Consider the following 20,832-nt stretch of genomic DNA (forward strand, 5'->3'; position numbering starts at 1 on the left):
ACCTTTGCACTTCCTCAACAATCTGACGTTCGATATCCCGAAAACTAAGTGAACTTGACTCATAACCACAGGAACTTGTGAGACATATTAGCTGGAGAGGTTACGAAATTTCCATCATTCAGTGAATCGAATATTTTCATGATGACAAAATTAGGATTACAAGTGCGTCATTGTTATCACAATCTGAGTGAACAAAGGACAGATTTGAAAAAAGAGGTTATGCAAATGTGAGACCGATCGTACAGCTCGCCTCGGCGAAGTACGGAAAATTCATCAAGTTTACACGTCACATGCAATGCTCAGGCTGTGACGAATGTCACCATGCACTATGACGTCACAGAGAGATGCAGGCATCATCACCAACGAGTGCCTCTGGCGGTTCGTTGCCTTAAAAAAGCTATTCGTGTTGACTAAACCAATAACAAACCCAATAATGTTAAAGTGTGCTCGAGGCGGAAGTCTGAGTTGACCTCTTGCCACCGGGGTTCCATATCCGGCTCCACACTTCCATGCCCTTGAGAGGGTCTTCTAAGAGCATTCTTAGAAGGCTGCACCGTGTGAAATAAATGCTGGGTTTTTTTTTCCTGGTCTGGTCCACAGAACACAAGGGTATCTGGTTGTTCTCTTTGCTCAAATACCACACAGAGTTTTGCAAGTACGTACAGAGAGAAAATACTATGGTGATTCGCTATGGATGAAACTACAATTGCAACCACCAATGGGACCAAGTACCCGATATATCTGTCATTCACTGAGCGAACCTTATTTTCTGCGTACCTTTTCATCATCATGTTCATCGGGTTTGTCGGGAATGTAACGGTGGTTTTCCTCGTCTTGTCCGTGAAGAAGCTCCAGACAGTCACCAACGTATTCGTGGTGAACCTTGCAGTTGCTGATACTCTAACGTGCCTCGTGGCCAGCTTGTCGGCCGTCATCGTCCTGTCTTACGAACTGATCCTACCCATGTGGCTTTGCCAGTGTATTGCCTTTGGACTGCTGACTTTCATCGGATGTAGCTTGAACACCCTGGCTTTGATCGCCGTCAACCGGCTGGTTGCTGTCACCGACACGGCCAGGATTCGGTACCGCAAAATCTACACCTGCTGGAAACTGACTGTGATGATTGCTGTGGCTTGGGCCATACCAATCTTTGTAGCTCTGATCCCCGTCTTTTCTGATTATGCTGATCTTGGCTACGACCCGCGTTTCAGTACCTGCACCTGGCTGTCTGCGCCGGTGGATGGACTCATCTACTCGTTCTTCGTGGCCGCAGTGTTTTACCCAATCCAGCTCACCATCGTCACGGCATCCTATGTCAGGATTTTCCTCTTCGTCCGCAGCTCGACCAGGAAAATGACGCTGAGGGGAACCCCTCAGTGTGGAACGCCATCTAGTCTCCAGAAGCAGCTCTCGAAGCGTCAGCTGGCCGTCACGAAGAACCTCTTCCTTGTGGTTTGTGTGTTCCTCCTGTGCATTTTCCCGTACTTTTTCGTCCTTGCTCTAGACTCCATCGCCTATGAAGCCCTGCCTTACACCGCCGTTCTGCTTCTAACCAACAGTTGTTTGAACCCTATCATCTACGGAACAAAACATCCGGACTTCCGTGTAGAATTTTGTCGCTTGTTCAACCTTGTCTTTGGCAGGTGCCGGTCTTAAGAAGGCTAAGACAAGTGAGGAGAGCAGTCATTCAGTGCCCTCTTCGTCCGTGAAAATGGCCACCAGGGACACCAAAGACACAACAGTGTAAATGAATTTGCTGTCATTTATATTTGAGCACACGAGGTTGGAATTTGCAACACTTAATTGGTGCTTTATAATGTATAAAATATGTGAGACATTGTAGTTTACTGTAAAGTTCTTATCTGCCCTGCGGGCAATATAATACTAATCGTCACATTCTGTATTGCATGTTAAGAAAATGGTATATGAGACGCGATCTTTGAGTTGATTGTTACTTCTGCATATAATACGTTACAAACCGCTTTTGGCTAAAATAATACCACATCCTTTTTATACCGTGGTGAATATTAACGTTAATTTCTACGTTGTTCCTCATGAAAATAATGGGATATACATGCATATACTTTAGAAAGAATTCCTCAAGTCTGGGAACATTCATGTCGGAACTGTACATCAAGCACAAATTGCACTATTTGCCACATTATTTTCATTCAACTGTGATTATGCTCCAGGGATATGGCTGTGTAACACCTGTGTTCAGCATTTCGACACCACTTTATAAACAGGTTTAGATGGCGAACGTTGACTGTCTAATTCCTAAATATTCATGGCTGAAAAATTCAGAACTGTAAACATTTTAGCATTTAAATAGATTTACAAACTGATAGCAATGAAGAATTAAGAAAAGTCTTTATTGGCTAAACACAGTTTTTGCAGTGAGAATGTCATGGATGCAAGAATCATCATGTAGGCGCGTTGCCTATTTTGGGCCTGTTTGTTTCACCGTGGTTTCACACAGATTTCGAGTCAATTAGTGATTCGTCGTTGGTTCACTGATGACCAGAACCCGCCGAGTGGATGGAGCGAACCAGCGTTGGGATCACTGATTCAAGATCCAGATCAAAACAAACAGGTCCATGTTTTTACTGCAAGGGCTAAGAAGGTCGAACGGCATTGAAATATCGAAAAACTGCTGAATTCTCCATGAGACGGGGCTTATGCTGTGAGAAACCGGATGACGCTGCAGTAGGAAATAACTCCTGAATGCGAACTATCTCGATAATGTGGTACAATTGTTCCATAAGTCAATCGTATATTACGAGGCTGAGAGTTTGTTTTATTTCAATTATGCAGGCATTTAAAACATTATAAAAGGTTGAGCGGGGGCAGTCAAGGATAGTTTTAAAGCTTTGTTCCTGTCATCATTGAGTACAAAAAAGCTGGCAAAAGTGGGGCTTAAAGCTACAAGCTAGGCCGTTAACGTTCCTTAATGTCGTTACCTGATGAGAAAATCAAATTAATTTCCTACTGTCATAATCTTTACTTATAGCGCAGCCAGAGGTGAGAGACGTCAATCCCACAATGGACCATATACATCGATAGTTCATCACTCTCAACAATATCTTCTGTGTGAAGGTCATGTTTTTTCACCATGCACTGAGTGTTTATAGACAGTGCTTTCTCACAAACAACCGACAATCATCTCAGATCCTCTGTGGGCCGGTTCCGAAATAAAAAGTACATGTAAATTACTACTTGATCTGCGTGTGATTTTGCGAATCATGACAAGATGATTAGGCCCACGCACTTGAAAGCATACATCATGCCTTGCCTATATTGATTGCTCTCGTCAAAGATTTCGCTCCAAAGACTCGCAGGGGGGGTGTTAATTTAAACTTGGATTGAAATAGCTTCTGCAAGAAGCTTGACTTCCACTTCGACAACACAGAGGGCACCATACGACACAGCCCTATATTTTCCAGAATATAAAGCAAACCAACATCGTTTGTTCGATTCAATCATGAAATGGTATTGGGTGCCGCATGGTGCAATCCGAGGAGGACTGTGATCGCAGCACATTCACGCGCGCATGCATTTTGATTCTGACAGTCTCGAGGTACTTTTTCTTAAGAGTCGTTTTCCCAGACGAAAACAGGGAGGCGTGGTGCCCGTGCCACTGTTTGTCGTGTGTGTATAACCATAGGGGGAGGACACCGGAGTTTGAACTGCCCGAGCTAAAACATCTGGCCAACTACAGGTACCACTTTTCTGGCATGTCCGGTATGAGCATATCGGTTTGCTACGCACCTTCTGTTTCGCAACCACGAAACCCCTTTGTATCCAAGGATCGCCGCTGCAATTTTTCGCCGGTAATCTGTATCCTTAAAACTCTGTGTACTGAAGTATAGGAGATTGAATATTCATACATTTGTTGGTGCTTGGTTTGATCTCATAACAACATCAAATTTAATGTTTGCGCAGTTGCTTGTGTTACGCCTTGTGCCCTAAATGTACATTTGCAGTGAGTTGATTGCATTAATCATTAATGAACGCTTTCTTCTGGTTTATTTTTTTAATAAATAGCCAGGTTTTTACAAGATTTTGCGTTTCGTTTAAATCATTTAAATTACGACATTTGTACAAAAGTGTGTTTTACGAGATCTCATGATCACTGCACTCCTTGTGATGAAATAGCGCATTTTGTTCCTTATGAACTTAGATGACACTTAGCTGTCCAGTAGTGGTCGACATATTGTTGGCTAGCCTAAGCCAAATTCGTACCAAGTCTTTGAAAACTGATGTACTGGAGGCGGGAGAAGAAAAAGATTACAAACTGCATGGATAATGGAACAGTGTATCGAAATATTAAAGTTTATTCACGATGGCAAAACTTGGTCTAACATCAGGGATTTTTCTCGCTCTGTTCCTAGTCACAGCAATAATTTGTTTCTAATTTCAAGCAAAACACTACAAGTATTGCTTGGATATTACTGGCTCCGCTTGCCCAGCTAGGGCAGTAATCAGGCACTTTTGGAACGTTTTCTATTATTTGTCTGACCCAACGGCGATGACCATCCAGCACTTTGAAGTGCCAGAGTTGTAACTCCTGTGTCCTTCCTCTATGGTACAACAATCAAAGGTCTTTTCACGGTATTGTGGGCAAAAGTAATTACTTTACTGCACCTGATATTGACCCAGGAAAAAAAGGTCCAAGGCAAACTTTTCCCAGTGCAAATTAAAAAATAACAACTCGCTGCTTTGTTTTTAATAAGAAACTGGTCCAATTGGTACTTCAAAAAAAGATGACTTCAGAATTGTGAGGGTATCTATACCAGTTGAATTCAAATTCCTGCCAACTACTGCTAATTACATGTATCTACCGAGATATATGCCTGATGCCTACCTGTAACAATCAGATTTCAGGGCCACTGTTGAAATAGCAATTTTGGGTTTGCTTCTACTGTTTCATTTCCCAGCCTTTCTATAGAAAGGTCATTTCATACAGAAATTGACAAGTTCAAATCAAGCAACATTATTTTCTTCTCAAAACTTCCGTTGAAATGTAGATCGAACATTTTGCAATAAAATCTAAGTAAAAGACCGCCCATTGTGAGACCAATAGGCCTAATCTGTCCAAGTTCAAGTTACGCTGATAATGACCTCCAGACACAATACAATGGCAGAATTGGGCATAGGCCTTTGCCCTTGGCTTCCAGTACTTATTCAAGATAAACTAGTCATAAGCATACAGCGTTCGCAAGGGCGCTTGTACACAGTTGAAGCTGCCCGTAGGAATATATACGATCACCGTGGCCACGGCGGTCCACATCACGTGGTGGTACTGTTTACATTAGGCCTAAGTGCAATCCAGTCATATGGGTAAAAAAAGGGCAATACCCTGCAGGCCCATTGAGCCGCTGCTTTACAACCAACATGTATGAAGTCCTACACTCTGCAAGTTTATACGCCGCAAGTAAACAATAACAACTGGAAATACAGCCAGCTCTTTGTCGTGTTTTCTTACCTACGAGTGACTGGTAATACCGATGTTATAATTATAAGGCTGGTCTTCAGCACATAAATGATAATTCATTACACAAGTGCTAAAAATCTCACCCAGGCATCAAAACAGAAAAACAATGCGATTACTTTATGCAAAAAGTAATGAGGCAAAGGTGCATTTTAGGCCGCCCATACAACTACAATTAAGTAGCCTTTGGCTCCTAGTGCACGCTCTGTTAATTAAGCGCACAACATGTACATAACACAAGAATAAATGCACTCATGGGTGTCAATCACTTTTCAAAAGTGGGGGGGATATAACTTTGATAAGAACTAAGGCCAGCGTGGAGTGCGAAGCCCCTACAACACGGGGTCCGGGAAAATTGGCATTCTAGATGTGTTGTCGTGCAATCTGTGGCAATTCCTGCCCCGCAATTCAAATATTTTTGGAACCACTTCGGCAAGATTAATTTCATTTTTCAAATTACTTTATCTGAAATATGAATCAAATGTAGGCCAATGATCCCCTCCATTGTTTAATTTAGGATCCGGGGGAAAAAATGATAAGATATCCCCCGCCTCAAGTGGGAGCGCTGTTACCCCCCCCCCTCCCAATGCTTGGGGGATATCAAGGGGCAAAGATCTATTGGCTGCAAATTGATAAACACTTGACAGTGGAGGGGTCAATTTACTGAAGTCATTTCAAGAAAATTTGTGATTTGCGACCTCTTCCATCTCTTTTTTTTTCGTTTCTTTTGCTTTTTTAATACTTCATTTTTCTATTTTTTTCGCCCCCTTCCCTGCGACGCCCATGTAAACCTATGATTTCAACCATCCCCATTTACCCCATAAAATTCAAGACAGATGCACAATGTACCCCATCTCTCGGAGACGTGCCTCCTGGAAAAGTACAAGCCAAGGATACCACTCAACCTTCCCTTGGCAAACTTGATTGCTTTCACTTATCAGAGCCCGAGGTAGGAACTGACCATGGTCATGAACCGGTCTAATTACCCACAAAGTTTACAGGTACAAGGCCGATAGGTGAAGATGAGTGTGAATGACAGATCTTACCTTATTTTTGCAAGAACTTTCAAACTAAAACTCCCGTCACTGGTGACAAGACAGGGGCTGACGGCATGCATTTCCCGAGTTTCCAATTTCCGTCGCGTCACAGTCCCCGAAAACAACGCCACCATTTCTGTAATCCACCTCATATATTCCACTCCGAACCTCAGCATCGCGACAAGCACACATGCACCTATAAGCTTTTTAGTAACAGACTTCCAGTTTCAGTATGCTGAACACTCTTATAGTTATAAAATTCAAAGATTGCTTTGAACTTGAACAATTCTCCTGGGCTCACTCTCAGGTCGCCATCTTGAGAAACTATTGTAGGCTTCATCAATAAAGGTACATTAACTTCAGAACATTATTTTTCAAAATTGTCAATAATCATTTTCGTGTCGTACTTCAGGACTCATATAATTGAAAAACTAATTAAGCAAGGCATTTGCACTTGTTTGCCCTTAAAATAAAGAATTTTTTGTTTTTTGTTTAATTTTTTTTTTTTAGTATGTGCAATTAACAGTAATAAAAACTACGATGCATTAAAGGGAACGTGTTAAATGGCTTCAGGAAATGTCAATGCCAAACATTGGGTTGTCATGCAGGGGCTCTGTCGGAATGACGTTCGTTTCTTCCCTTCTGTTTCGTCTTGCCCGGGGAGCTTGGAACAGGATGTCTCCTTTGACAAGCTTAAAAGGAACCAGTTTACCAAGGGCATAATTACTAAATCATCAGCTCGAAATCGATGTTTGAATTTAATGTGGGGACATTTTAAAAATTGCTTTCAAAACAAATTAAGGTAAAGGAAACTTGTCCTCATTCAGGAACCCCGAATGATTCTCCTCCCACATTTTGTTTAAATTTCAAATGGAGCATAATAAGCATGTTATTAGGCAATGGAACATACGCATATTGGGGACAAACGACATGAAGAAAAGAGTATAACAAGGATGATACTGTGTAAAAAAATATGCCCTTTGTTATTCATAACACTAATGAATATAAAAATGAGGTACTGGTAAAAATGTTTGATTCAAAATATTATTTATAAAATCTTATAGAAATTTCATATTTCAAAGGAAAGGTGGTTTCCAGGTGCACCATAGACAACCACTTCTGCAAGAGGATTACTAGTTAAAGGGACTTTCCCTCAAAATTTACTGCAATTCTGAATTACTCTCTCTGGAAGTCTATTTTATATTTTTTACAAAAACATCCCTGGTGAGAGTTTTCTTTCTCATATTTAAAGACTCCCATCTCCGCAACATATTCCTCTAGTGCATCAACTAAGAATATCTAAATTACATATTGCAGTAATGAACAAGGGCATTGCCAGGATTATTCTTTGGGGGGGGAGGCAACCAACTGGAGGTAAAGCACTTATTAACAAACAAGTAAAAGTGGGGTAAGCAACGACAAATGAATGCTTTTGCTGCAGCTCGTTTAAATGGCTTGTGACTTGAATTCAGACTGGAGGTCTTGTGTTGGTCTGAGCCGAGCATGACACTGATACATGTGTATTTTACAACATTGTGCGAAAAAGCTGAAGCGCGCTACTGTCTGGTTTACAAGGAAGTGCACCCCAACAAAGGCTCTGTTTGTGTATTCAAAAAACCGGACCTCCAACTGTGCCACTACAAGAAATACTTTTGGTGGTGACCTTGGCTTTAATAGAGTGGGGCCATGCTACTGAAATCTGCTTCCTGCTCTCGGAGCAAAAGTGGTTTGTCCAGGAAACTTTTTGACCCTAACCAAAAAAAATGCATGCGTATACAGTTTACTGATTGCGCATACTTCCGGTCACAGTCTGGGGGGGGGTTCTGGTTCCTGAATCCTTGAAACACTGACCTCACTTGGTAATTCAATTCCTCTACAGCAGGAAATGTACTCTTGTAAACTTGGGACTGTTCAACGGACTCAACAGAGCGGCAAATGAAAGTCTGTATTTTATTTCTTTAGGTTCAACTCATTCATTTCAGAAAAAAGGGCCCCTGCAAGTCCCTGCAAGTCCTTGCCAGTCCCTGTAAGTCCATCACAAATCATTTGGTCTTAAGCCAATTCACAAGCTAATCAAATGAACTGTGACAAAAGCATTCTTTGGTCTTTGATCTTCCTGTTACTTATGACTGGCCTTATGAAGGGACTTTCGACTGAACTTGTTAAGGGACTTGTGACTGAACTTGCGAAGGGACTTGTGATGGAACCTAATGCAACACTGGTACACAATGTCAGTGCGCGAAGTACCAGAATAAGTTCCCTAAATTGTCAAAAAAACATGTATGTCAATAAACCATTATAGTATTTATAAGTAGTGGCACTAATGGCTAAAATATTGCCGGTTGAAAGAATACTGCAGAAGTGAATAATACAATGGGTTATATTTCACCTCATAAAAGCTCCTGTAATTTAAGCAGTCACTGAAATACCACCAGGGAAAGAAAAAGTACAGTAACCTGCTAGGGTATAAGATTTAACCCTCTCACTCTATGAGGTGTGTTAACAATTTCACTAGAATTTGAGATGAAAAGGTTATTTCAGTTCAGGCCCGAGATAGCGGCTTTCACTTGTGGATTTTTTGGACAGTTCATCAGTCAGGAAATAATTTTAGCTAAAAAACAGTATAACCCCTGAATTAAATGATTATTGTTTAATAAAAAGAGAGAGGGGTATGCCAAATGACGTCTCCATCAACTGGGCAGAAGTGCGAGCTACGGTAGAAGCTCCTCGTTCTGCTCTGGCAAAAAGCTCCACTTTGGCGCATGACGAATCCCCTTCTCCTCAACACCCCAGCCCAGTCACGGTCTCAGATCTGGGACTGGGCCTGCAGTTCATGCCCTGGCTGAGCCGCAGCAACGCCTGCGGATCAGGTACGCAATGAACTCGAAGAGCTCAATGAAGGTGATGATGGAGCAGCCGATGTAGAGGCCAGCGATGCCACCGATGTCACCGAACAGGCTGGTCCCCTGCAAAGACAGCCGGCACACAAGAGGACATCAGTGGGGCAGGGAGGGAGCGTCCAAACTCTGGACCGACCAGACTCGCCCACAGGGAACACCACCTGGGGCCCCAATTTCACAGAGTGCAATGAGAACAAAATGCCTAAGACTCTGTGCAGATAGCAAAAACCACACACACTACAATGTACACATACTACGACTCAGAGACTTGCCAGGCTTAATAGTGAGGTGGATGACAGCCTTTGGGCTGCAGGTTCTGAGGTGTAGGTTCTGAGAAGAACTGGTTGTGAAAGTATTCTCAAAAGTCGACTGTCTCTCCTCCTCAACATCTTGTCGTACTGTATCTTCCTCCTGAAGACAGAGTACGTGTTCGAAATATTGAGAGTACTCTCTGCCGGTTCTTTTCAGAAGCACACTTTTCCACGGGAGAGAAACATGGTTGTATCCGCAAGCTGTCAACCACGACCCCATTCTAATGCTCCCCATGTTTTCCACATGCACTTCATATGTTTTATGTCCACATCAACACAAAAACAGCCCTTACCGAGTAACCCTCGACTTCTCGCGTCTCCTGGTAATTCAGCTCTTCATAAAATATCTTCAATCGTACCAGGTTTTTTCTAAAGAGATAAAACAAACCATGTACATTAAAAATACCACTTTTCTCCAATTTAGAGGTTACTTACGTGTACTTTGCTAACTAGTCCAGCCCTACATAGGTTTTAACTTGCGTACATACACGGCATTAGAAATGCATAGTACTATAGCTTATCCCAGGACAATAGAACTTGAGAAGAACTCTTAACTTCTTCAACACTGGTTGTTTTCAACTGAAATAACATTTCATAGATCTACACATGAATCACTGATTTCAGAGTATGTCCGATTCTCTCCTCCCAGGGTTGTGTCATACATACCTTATTTCTTCCGCTGACCTGATTTTTTTGGTTTTGGGGTTGATATTGTAGATGTTACGCAGGAGGTGTTGCTGAAACATGAGACAGATAACTAATTATCACATATATAGCTAGACTCCGATAATGAGAATAGTATCAATACCACATTCTGCTTATAACAACATCGGTCTGTACATGTATTCTTTTATAACAAGATAATTAATGAGCTTTCGAGCTCGACCAAGAGAGGGTGCAATTTTCTTAGCAACGGAGACTCCTATGGTAGGAATTGAACCACTATGAAATACATGTTTACGGTCGCATCGCTACCAACAAAATGAACACACGGGACCTACAAGGCTCTCTTCAACCGATGAAGATTGGTAAAGACCCAACGACCTCCTTGTAAAGGTATCCGACTGTAGCTGACTGTTAATGTGAAATCTGTTGAACAAACCAAACTAGCGGTCTGGAAATGACCCATGTTGTGAGGTCATCTTCTGAACCATCTGAGGTTGTAGAACTGTAACAAAGAGATTTATCTGACGACGCTGTGGCGACTAGACCACCGGAATCCATTGACTTCTGAATGGCCGCGTGCAAGAGTCCTGCATATCCCTCTTCCACCTGTTCTAACCCACAGGCTGAGTTTATTATGTGTGATATGCATGTATGTAGAGTCATAAGATCCAGTGAGTCACATCAAGATCCGAGTCTCTGACCATCTACGCTCGGAGTCTCAGTCACAATCATTTTTGTCATGAGGTCTGAAAGGAAATGGTGCAATGCATAAAGTTGTTTGGAAATGCCTTCTCATTGGGGCTCATGAATCAGCACACTGCCAGCACAACTTACCCTAAAAGCATCTGAAGGCCAAGATGCCTGTGACACTGTGGCCGAGTACAGCCGGTCACTGAAATACAAATGAAAAGAGATAGAGAGGAAAAATACCAAACAAACAAATCCAGACTGTTTAACCACTTGACAGCATTATTTTTTTTTAGCCAAAAACACTGACTTTTCCACAAAATGCAAGACTTAGTAGCCAATTTTCGATAGACTACCAAAACGCCACAAATCATGGTTAGCACAAATCATTTTTATTTAGTTCAACATTTGGCAGTGAGCTTGTACTAAAAAAGAACACAACTCCAAGACTGGTTCTGGGATATTGAGAAGTGAGACTCACATGCACTGAAAACCACAGGAGCAATTCAGCAAGTCGTAGGCGTGGAGGTAATACACCATCTGCTTGCAAAGATCTGAAATTAAGTGAAAACAACTTGAGGTCTGCCAAATTAATTTGGGAAAATCTGCCAACCCCATGATAACAGCCACAAGCAATAATGATAAATGTATTATAGCACCAAGCTACCAGAGGATATAAGCTGGGGCCAATTTCATAGACTTGCTTAAGCACAAAATATGCTCAAATAAGCACAAAAAAACTTGCTTAACAAACAAAGGTTACCAGCTCCAAATCTATGTGATTGTTATGCTGATCAAAAGACAGTTGAGCGCCATTCCAAACAAATACACATCACATGGATCTCAGCTGGTAACCTGATTTGTCAAACAAGGTTTTCTTTACGCTTAAGCAAATTTTGTGCTTAAGCAGCTCTATGAAATTGGCCCCAGGGCTGGTTATTATTACAACTCTGGGGGCTGCAGACACTTCTAGAACCATCTCAAAGGGGAGAACAGCGTACAGCTTGTTGCTGTCATTTCAGGCACAAACGGCCAATCAAACACAACAACCATACCTTCACATGTACCTATTAGGCAGACAGACTAGTGGGGATAAAGTTACCTGCCCAAGGTAACAGGTAGCTAGCTGCTGGATTCGAACTCCCGACCCTATTTCCCTGAGTCACAGATCCTGAGCTTATTTACATTAAAAGTGCCCTGATTCACCAGTGCTAATGCTTAAGGTGGTGCATCAATATTACAAGGGCTTGCTAGGCCTATAGACATTCTTTCAAACTTTCAGTTATAGGTGTTATTTCACGCGCAACGGTCCCCGATGAGGCACCATCATTGTTACATTATAGCGACTGACGTAAACGGGGACACCAACAATTGGCAAAGTTAGATCATCTTCAACTTGGCGAGCTATCTATGTCAGGTGTCAAGTTGTTAAAGTAGGCTCACACAAACAAGCACACCAGTAGCACATGCAAATGATTTCTCTCTTGGCAAAGTGCCACGTATTTCGCCCATTTGTTCCTCATAATTTGGCTGACCATAAATAAAATGCACTAAATTGGAGAACCACTTCAGCTTCAAGAAATGGTAACCCCCGCCGAGATATATCTCATTACAAAAAGGAATTTTCCGTCAAGAAATCCAAGCAACTCTGATCCTTAAGGCAGTTATTTGAGCTTACCACCAGTGGCGGTGGGGAAGGAATTTTGTCCCTTTTGGAGACATTCTGCATTTTCTTTTAAGGAATTAAAAACACAAACATGTTCAAAACAATACTACCACCTTTATGTTGGGGGGACTCTTACAAATGGAAAAAATAATTGACCGTAAAACTCTAGATTCATTACTGCAACCTACCTTGTGTTGCATTCAATAATTTGCATCTCTCTCCATCAAGTTCCATGGAATCAGAGCAGCCACAAATCTGAAGGATGTTTTTGAGGACACAAACCCGACGGCAGTGCTGAGGGACAAACATCAAAAATTGCAAAGTTCGGAATATCTCTTTGAACACCAACATTTTGCAAAGATCACATCGTCTCTTCAAACTTGAAATTGGGTGCCAAAGACAGGACAGCAAATTGGAAAGGAATTCAGAAAACATGAAGAAACTAAGAAGCAACTCTGTACTGGGAAAAAAGCTAGACAACTCAGTGAGCTGACAAAGTCTGCACATGACAAGTTAACAAGGGTGTAGCGATTAACCCTAATAGTCCTCAATCCTCTGATTTCAATGATTTTAAATAAGCCCTTGGGGTTGGGGTTAATATAATCAAGGCATCAATGAATCAGATGGGTGCTGTGACTGATGTAAAAATTTATCAACAGCTGAGGCGCTTTGTCACTAACCCTGCGATTGTAGTTGTCAGTCTCAACCTGCACTATCTTGCCATCCACAATCTCAGACACCGTGGTCTTGTTGACTTGACATCGGCCAAACGGATGTGGCTTTCGACTGATTACACGCTGTTAGAGGCAGAACAGTGACGTAGATGAGACCATCACAAGATCGTTTGCAAGACAGGGTTTCAACAGAAAGCTGGAAACCATGACCTCAGTCCATGACTTTCCGGGACTAAAATGTGGCAATTTCCAAGACATTTAATGCTATTCGACACAGAAAAGTTCCTTCATAGTATGAACTGGACGGCTGCCATAGCCACTACTACAGACCAACAAGGATACAGCCTGTAAATTTATTCAATTATCCAGTTATCACATCAAAAGCGCCACTTCAAAAATAACCCTTCCATGATCTTGATTTCTATGACTTGTTTCCTCTGAGAACAGGACTCCAGGACACCCCTTTTTCCCCAATTTTTTCCATGATTCTGAGCTTCAGGATTTTCCATGACCAAGGGACCCCTTGCAAGACCAAACCCAAGGCCATGCACAAGACCAGGTACAAATAGCAGGGTGAACAATATCTGAGATAGGAATCCTTTTGTTATAGTTTATTTGAGATAGCTCATCACTTGAGCTCAGGCAGGTGGTCTTGTCATGGTCTCAGTTGTGGGGTCTTGTGATGGTCTTAAGAGGTCTTGACAATGACACTGAGCAGAAATCAAAGGTAATTGAAATGATCTCTGTGTAGATAAGGGCAAAGAAAAAAAATCAATGTTATTCATTCCACGGACAGAAAGATGATGGACTTGCAAAAGAAAAGGCTGCAACATTTTGAAACTTTCTGACCTCCAGCAGATGGAGAAGAAAAGCCTGCTGCCAAAAAGAGGGAATAGGTTCGCTCTAGCACCATGCAAATATCTCTTTTGTGAGCATGTGTGGTTCTGTTTCCAAGAGTAGGCTCTGTCAGTCGTCAGGAAACTGTAGGGATTCTAACAGTGAGGCAATTTATATGGTGTCTGGAGGCAGCGAGGCGTGGAAAGGATGCTAAGGGCCGGCGACCATTTAGGCCCGGTTTGAAAAGGGCCCCCCCGGTAGCCCACCCTGTATGATGCCTGCCCGGTATTCAGGCTACTCCAGGCCGGTATCAGGCCTGTCTGCACATTTGTATTTCAAAGTCCCTGATGAAAGGCTTCCCCCACCATGCCTCCACAGATAAATAGGGGTCTAAGTGGATTAGTGTAAACATTGTATAGTGCTGAAGGATTAAAAACCACAAGCATGTTCCTTCTGGGATAGATTAAATGTACCAGTACTTGCAAACAATAGACCCAAGGATGGAGAAGTTCCAGATCAACAACCAGTCCAGCATCCCAGGCCGGTAGCCAGGCCGGTATGAAAGGGGTTTTTGCAACAGGGCGAGCTTACGGGGGGGGGCTTTTCAAACCGGGTCTAAATGGTCGCCGGCCCCAACTCAGGATCCCCCTCAAGATTCAGTGCAAGGGTACTCAAGCAGAACAGGGGATGCTAGACGATCAATGTGGTGTGTCAGTCCGAAGGAGGGGAGCGCAGTTTCCTGACGATGGACAGAGCAACAAAGCACACTGTTCAAAACGTTGAGTATACCCTCCAGTTTTTATCAGAACCATGCATACTGACAAAAGAGATATTTGCATGGTGCTACTGCTAGCCCATAACGTTCGCGCAGCACTTTCACTAGGAAAAACTTCAAAGCTCACGTGTACCGTTATATGAACGGCCAGGATGACCAAATAAGTCACATACAGGAAAAACAGAGCGATCTTGCTAGCTATGTGCAAGTTTGATTTGCTTTTCTAGACTGAGTTTTCACAAAATTGCGAGTCATCCAAATTGGTCTTACATGTACGAGCCCGATGGAGGTGACAGCTCCTGGTGACAAGTTGATGCCTTCATCCTCTGGCAACGGGGCGACGTCGGGCTGGGTGATAGTGACGCGGACTCCGGCCTCCCGACCGTAAAGACTCAAGTACTCATCCTGCTCGATGAATAGAGTGAGTGCGAGCCCTGTAAGTGCACAGAGGTTGGAGGTTGCTCGAGTTAGCTTCAAAAATGACATCCACTTTGTACAACCAATTACTCACCATGAAACTCTGTAAGTACTTATCCAGTGATACTACACAGAAGATGTAGAATAAACTTTCTTCCTTTACTCGTGTTCATAAAACAGAAAATTGAAAGGAATTGTGATGACTCAAATACAACACTGGATTCTCTCAGAGGTTTTTCGCTCAACAGAGGCTTTGGCACCTTGTGACTCGCTTTGCCAAGCTGGGTCACATTTCTGTGCTCAATCTAATACGCACTTGTAAATGTGATGTACCTGACTGTTCACCAGTCCTGGAAGAGTTCCGCACAGTGCTTTCTGGGCTTCCCTTGTAATTGAAGATGTAGCAGTTGCCATATTTTTCGTTCTGGATCTGATGAAAAATCGTGTGGCTGAAGAAGAGAACAGTGAGGCAAGGCAACGGGTGAATGGGACTAAAGTGATCAATTTGTAACTGTTCTGGGAAGGAGGTTACATATGGACCCCCGGCACAGTATCTCTTTAACAGTAGCAAACCACCAACAATAGACAGAGAACTGTGTATCTGGTGCCAGTGAGAGAATGCTGTGCATGTACATTCAGACGAAAACAGATTGCATGTTCCCTATGCCATGTATTTGTCCTTGGTGGTAATAACAGACCAACAATCAAGGACATGAAAATCCTGTTCTTTTGCATGCAAAACTTCTGTTGCAAAAACTACTTGAGTACACACATACAGGGTCTGCTATGAATGCCACACAATGGCATCTCCAAAGTGCATGCAAAGGCACTGAAAAGATTTCAGTAGAGGCTTTGCGTGGTAGCCATCTTGCAGGGCAGTTTTTGTTGCTTAGTGAAACCTCTGTGCACACCCTGTGGAACACAAGTGCTGGCCTTCAAGATGGCAGCCATGCAAACCCTCCATTGACGTACCCCCTGTGGCAGGGGGTGCTGTCAAAGGAGCACTGCAGGACCAAATCCTCAAACTGGTGGCCGTGCTGGGCAATCTCTCCCTCTGTCAGTTTCAACACCTCGCTTAGATCACTGTAGTCTGGCTGCTCACTGAAGGTCACGAATCGGCTCCAGTCTGGTGGGTCCTCGCTCCGCACTCTGCTGAAGGGGCGAGGGGTGTAGAAGTACTCCCTGAAGCTGGAGAGGAATTCCTCTTGATAGTTTTCTGGGATGAAGGGTAGAAAAGGATCTTTCCAGTCTTCCATCTCAAAGGGATTCAACCTTCCATTATCTGGTGGACAGAGGGACATAATAATGGATAGTTGTAAAATGCTGAACAATTCAGTACATCCCGATTTGTTGCTTCCGAGCTAAACGTCACGCTGCTGAAAAAATATTCATAAAATGTCTGCCACCACAGGTTTGTGTATTCCTGCTTTCTTGTTTCAAATACAAGATATTCTTGATTTAAATAATTAAAAATGCTCAGGAAATGCTGCTACGAAGGCAAGGAACTAATTAGCACTCATTTGGGCTGGTAATTATTTTCCGATTCTAAAACCGACCGGTGCAGATTTGGCCTACAAAGAACAAGAATATCTCGATGGATACCCTGCTGCTGCTGCATGTTACATTTTCCACTTGAATGTGCACAAAAAATGGCATTATACCTGTATGCTACGGAAGATTCTTTGCAATACCAGAAATGACACATTGGGTACAAGACTTATCTTGTTCAACAGCCTCTACAGTGTTGACACCTGTCTGGAGGCACTCGAAGTACCTATACTTTTGAAAACAGTGTCAGTGTATACAAAGAACCCTCAGAAGTAATTTGCATTTTGATTTCACACAGGACATATTCATCATGAAACGAAGATGAAAAAAAGATTTGAGCAGCCTCACAAGTACACACCAGAGGACGCGTAGTAACAGTCTCCTCCTTCGTCCTCTCCCTGATTACAGTCCAGGACGGTATCGCAAACACGGAAGGTGTGAATGCACTTGCCGTTGGAGCACTGAAAATAACCCGGAGGGCAGGACTCTGGAAAAACATTCAGGTTAAACAAAAAAAAAATGCTTATCTGTCATAAGCCTTTTTTTCAAGATGTACTTTTGCGTTGGGAAGATGTTAATTATATATAACGGGTTTGCCCTTATTAATATATTATTATACGTTGGGAAAGGGCAAACCCGTTATATATAATTAACATCTCCCCAACGCAAAAGTACATCTTGAAAATAGTTCGCGGTACCCGCTGCTTCATTTGACTCGGACCGGCCAGCCGACCCCGGCAAGCTCGGTGGTCGAGTGGTTAAGACATCTGCACTAGTAAGCAGGAGGTCGTGGGTTCGAGTCCCACCCGAGTAAGCTTGTGAGGTTTTTTCGCAAGCTCTCGGACAAGCACTGAGCATACAGTGTTTATTAATATACGTTGGGAAAGGGCAAACCCGTTATATATAATTGTCATAAGCCTACAAGTCCAATTAGTAGTTTGTCAGAAGCATTTCTAACAAATATAGGTTCGAATCCCACCAGGGGGGACTGATTCTACCTATGTCTTGTGCAGTGTCTCATTTAGCCACCCTGTCCTGCTTACTTGTATTTCTTTGACTTGGTGTCTACTTCTGTAAATTATTGTTTACGTTGTTTTTTGGCCAAATTAAGATTGGGAGGCGCCCCCCCCCAGTCTGCCGTGTCTAGTTGAGTGTTTTATTTGGTTGTTTTGTTGCTCACCCCCATTTGGCCGCTCCGCCCCCATTACACAACAACCAACATAAATGTAAACCAAAAGCAGAAGTCCATCAGTTTCAATTTTGTGAGCTTCCGTCCTCCCCTTTTTTCTTTCTTTCATCGGTCTCCATTTATGCAGACTATGTAAATAGGAGATATACAGAGATTGCTGTATGCAACCACTTTCCGTTTGAAAGTGGATTGGTGTGCAATGGGCGCGTGTCTGAGCCCGGTTGAAAAAAAACCATATATCCCGCCAGCCGTGTCCATTCTTTGCCAATACGGGTACATTCCAACTCGCGGTGGGTACTCACCGTTGGGATCATTACAGTACTCTTCGTCACTGCCGTCAGTGCAGTCAGCATAGTTATCGCATTCAAACGTGCGAGGGATACATTTGCTGCTTTCACGGCAGGCTTTAGTAAACACAGAACACTCTGAATGAGAGATACAGAACCTTGGTTTTAGCCTTGGTCTCTATTCCGTGATGACTATTACAAAATGGATGCCGTGCTGAGCAGTCCCCCTCCTCGATAAAAAAACAAGAGGCACGAGGGTACCATTTCAACTTTATTCATGGAGTGACATTCTGAAAAAGACAAGAGTCACTTGTGACATAAGCAGATTAGATATAACTTTACATATGTTCAGCAATTAGATTGCCGTAGATGTAGGAAAGATTGTCTGTCATTTGATTCACATTTCTGACTGCAAAGATAAACAGACACTGGACAACAGTGTGAATAACTTGGTCCCAGTTCAGCTGAATGGCTAGTGAGTTGAGACCAGAGGACTTTGTGAGGACTTGTGATGGACTGGAAAGAACTTGTGATGAATTTGTGAGGACATCCCGTGAAATTATCAGGATTTGCTCTGAAATTGTCAGTGAGGACTTGTGACGAACTCACAAGATTTTGTGAGGAACTTGAGAGGACTTGTGATGACCTTAAGAGGACTTGTGATGAACTTATGAGGACTTATATGATTGACTCCAAAGGATCCACAAAGATTTGTGTGGACTCCTGACTACCTAAGGGGACTTCAGATAAACTCAAAAACAGTGCTACCTCCACCTCTACAGTTTCATAGTGAACAGAGTGACTTACTGTTCACGGGGTCCTCGCATCCCAAGACGGAATATTCATCGCTGCCGTCTTCACAGTCTGGGAAGTTGTTACACGTTTGCCAAAGAGGGATACATTCCCCGCTACTGCAAGGGTACTCAGTCTTTGAGCAGTTCCCTGGCAAATAAACCACACATGCAGGGAAACACATCAAGCGTCCTCAGTTGATATCCAAGCAACGAAGCAGGCGTGAAAGGATTTGAGAGAGCTTGACAGATCCTATTTTAGATTGCAAGGACAAGCTGGACAATTTACATTCGACTTGCAAACTGTCTTGTGGTTACCTTTTTCTTTCCATGTTCTGACTGAGGACAAACTTTACTCTGGTTCAAGTCTTTCAAATGATTGGTTTACTGATTTGTAAAAATTTCCAAGTAAAACACGAGGTTCTCAGTTGATTTGAGGCAAAGTTGCAGGCAAAGTTAAATGTAAAGTAGGGACATTCTTAGCCTTGTAAATCCTTTTAACACAAAGTTAAGAGTAAACAGCGATGCTGGACAAAAGCAAAATGGTGAAAAAATACCATCTTGATCTATGAGCACATTTGTCCTAATGTATTGTTTCAGCCTGTTTTCCACTTTTCCACTTTTGGGGGAAAATAAAACCAAAACACTGTCTTGTTTTTATTTAGCCTCGGAACTGATTATATTCCAGCTTATTGAAAAAGGGTTACCTGCTACAGACGTTGGAATGACATCTTTCTCATCTGCTTGTCTCTTCTGCCTCGCCCCTAAAAAAATTTCAAGTACTTTTGTTCAGGTCAAGTGACTGCCTGACAGAACAGTGCAACGTTCATGCACATTACAATACTTGCAACAAAACTGCAGCTTCTGGACAACTGTTAGTCTTAAAAATATTTCCTCAAAACCCACTCATTTGTTTTCAATGTTACTTCTTCGTACACAAAAAGTTTTTTTTCGGTGAAAGGTGCCCTTAATGAACTAGTATCAAAAGGAAACTTGGCACATACATGTTCGTGATGAACAGTTAAAAAAATGTCTGAATATGCAATCTGCTTTCAGAAATGTCAAAAGGAGAAACTCGTAACTTAATACAAATGCCTCTAACATTCATATCTCAAAACCTTGAAATTTTAGAAAGAGGTTTTTTATATTTCACACACAAAGACCTTATCTAAAGATTTAAGATTTAGTTTAATGTAATATTTAACCAAGTGAATACATTTCGTGACATATTTCCCTGATGTTGACGGGAGCAACTCAACGTACAAACCTCTGAAAGGAGCGAAGAATTTATGTACATTTGTATGTACATTCTTCATAATGCTCGAAAAAGTCAGGGGGCCTGAGGCATTGATCCTAGCAGAATCTTTCTCAAATAAAAAGAGAAAGACGGAGAAAGATCAGTTGAGCTGGGATCAACACGTCAGATCCTCTCATTTTTTTCACTCTGTATACTGTGAGGCTAGTGTGGTCGGAAGCAGTTTGCAACCTTTTTTCTATTCTCCATTTCTAGGATTCTTCCACTCGATGGAAAAACACATTCCAAGCAATCAAGGGGG

General features: G+C 42.4%; 3 protein-coding genes across 12 annotated transcripts in view; 1 reads left to right on the forward strand and 2 right to left on the reverse strand.

The window, feature by feature from the left end:
* golga4 (golgin A4) overlaps positions 1-6,854 on the reverse strand; it is a 153,445-nt gene extending 146,591 nt beyond the window's left edge. For all 7 annotated transcript variants that reach the window (XR_015428158.1, XM_087147957.1, XM_022241141.2 and 4 more), the window contains exon 1: positions 6,538-6,854. The gene's annotated coding sequence lies outside the window, so the exon portion shown is untranslated. The remainder of the gene's footprint in view (positions 1-6,537) is intronic.
* Positions 691-1,656, forward strand: LOC110982556 (melatonin receptor type 1B-like). The gene has a single exon (XM_022241046.2). The coding sequence runs from the start codon at positions 691-693 to the stop codon at positions 1,654-1,656; it is 966 nt and encodes a 321-aa protein (XP_022096738.2).
* Positions 6,855-7,485: 631 nt separating the features above from the next.
* The window catches only part of LOC110982619 (uncharacterized), a 155,295-nt gene continuing 141,948 nt past the window's right edge, over positions 7,486-20,832 (reverse strand). For 2 of the 4 annotated variants that reach the window (XM_087148123.1, XM_022241168.2), the window contains exons 22-29: positions 15,315-15,478; positions 13,439-13,555; positions 12,947-13,052; positions 11,574-11,646; positions 11,240-11,297; positions 10,406-10,476; positions 10,033-10,108; positions 7,486-9,494 (exon numbers count right to left, since the gene is read on the reverse strand). In XM_087148123.1, the coding sequence (XP_087004249.1) occupies positions 9,360-9,494; positions 10,033-10,108; positions 10,406-10,476; positions 11,240-11,297; positions 11,574-11,646; positions 12,947-13,052; positions 13,439-13,555; positions 15,315-15,478 (800 nt within the window). In that variant the 3' untranslated portion in view covers positions 7,486-9,359. The other 2 variants (XM_022241167.2, XM_087148124.1) reach the window with 2 other exon arrangements.

Source organism: Acanthaster planci, linkage group LG17 (assembly GCF_054643075.1).
Source record: "Acanthaster planci isolate LZ-2023a linkage group LG17, COTS_SCS, whole genome shotgun sequence".
Taxonomy (NCBI): domain Eukaryota; kingdom Metazoa; phylum Echinodermata; class Asteroidea; order Valvatida; family Acanthasteridae; genus Acanthaster; species Acanthaster planci.

Excerpts from the sequence above, each read along its gene's own strand:
- LOC110982556 (XM_022241046.2), top strand. The coding sequence starts at position 691 with ATGGATGAAACTACAATTGCAACCACCAATGGGACCAAGTACCCGATA.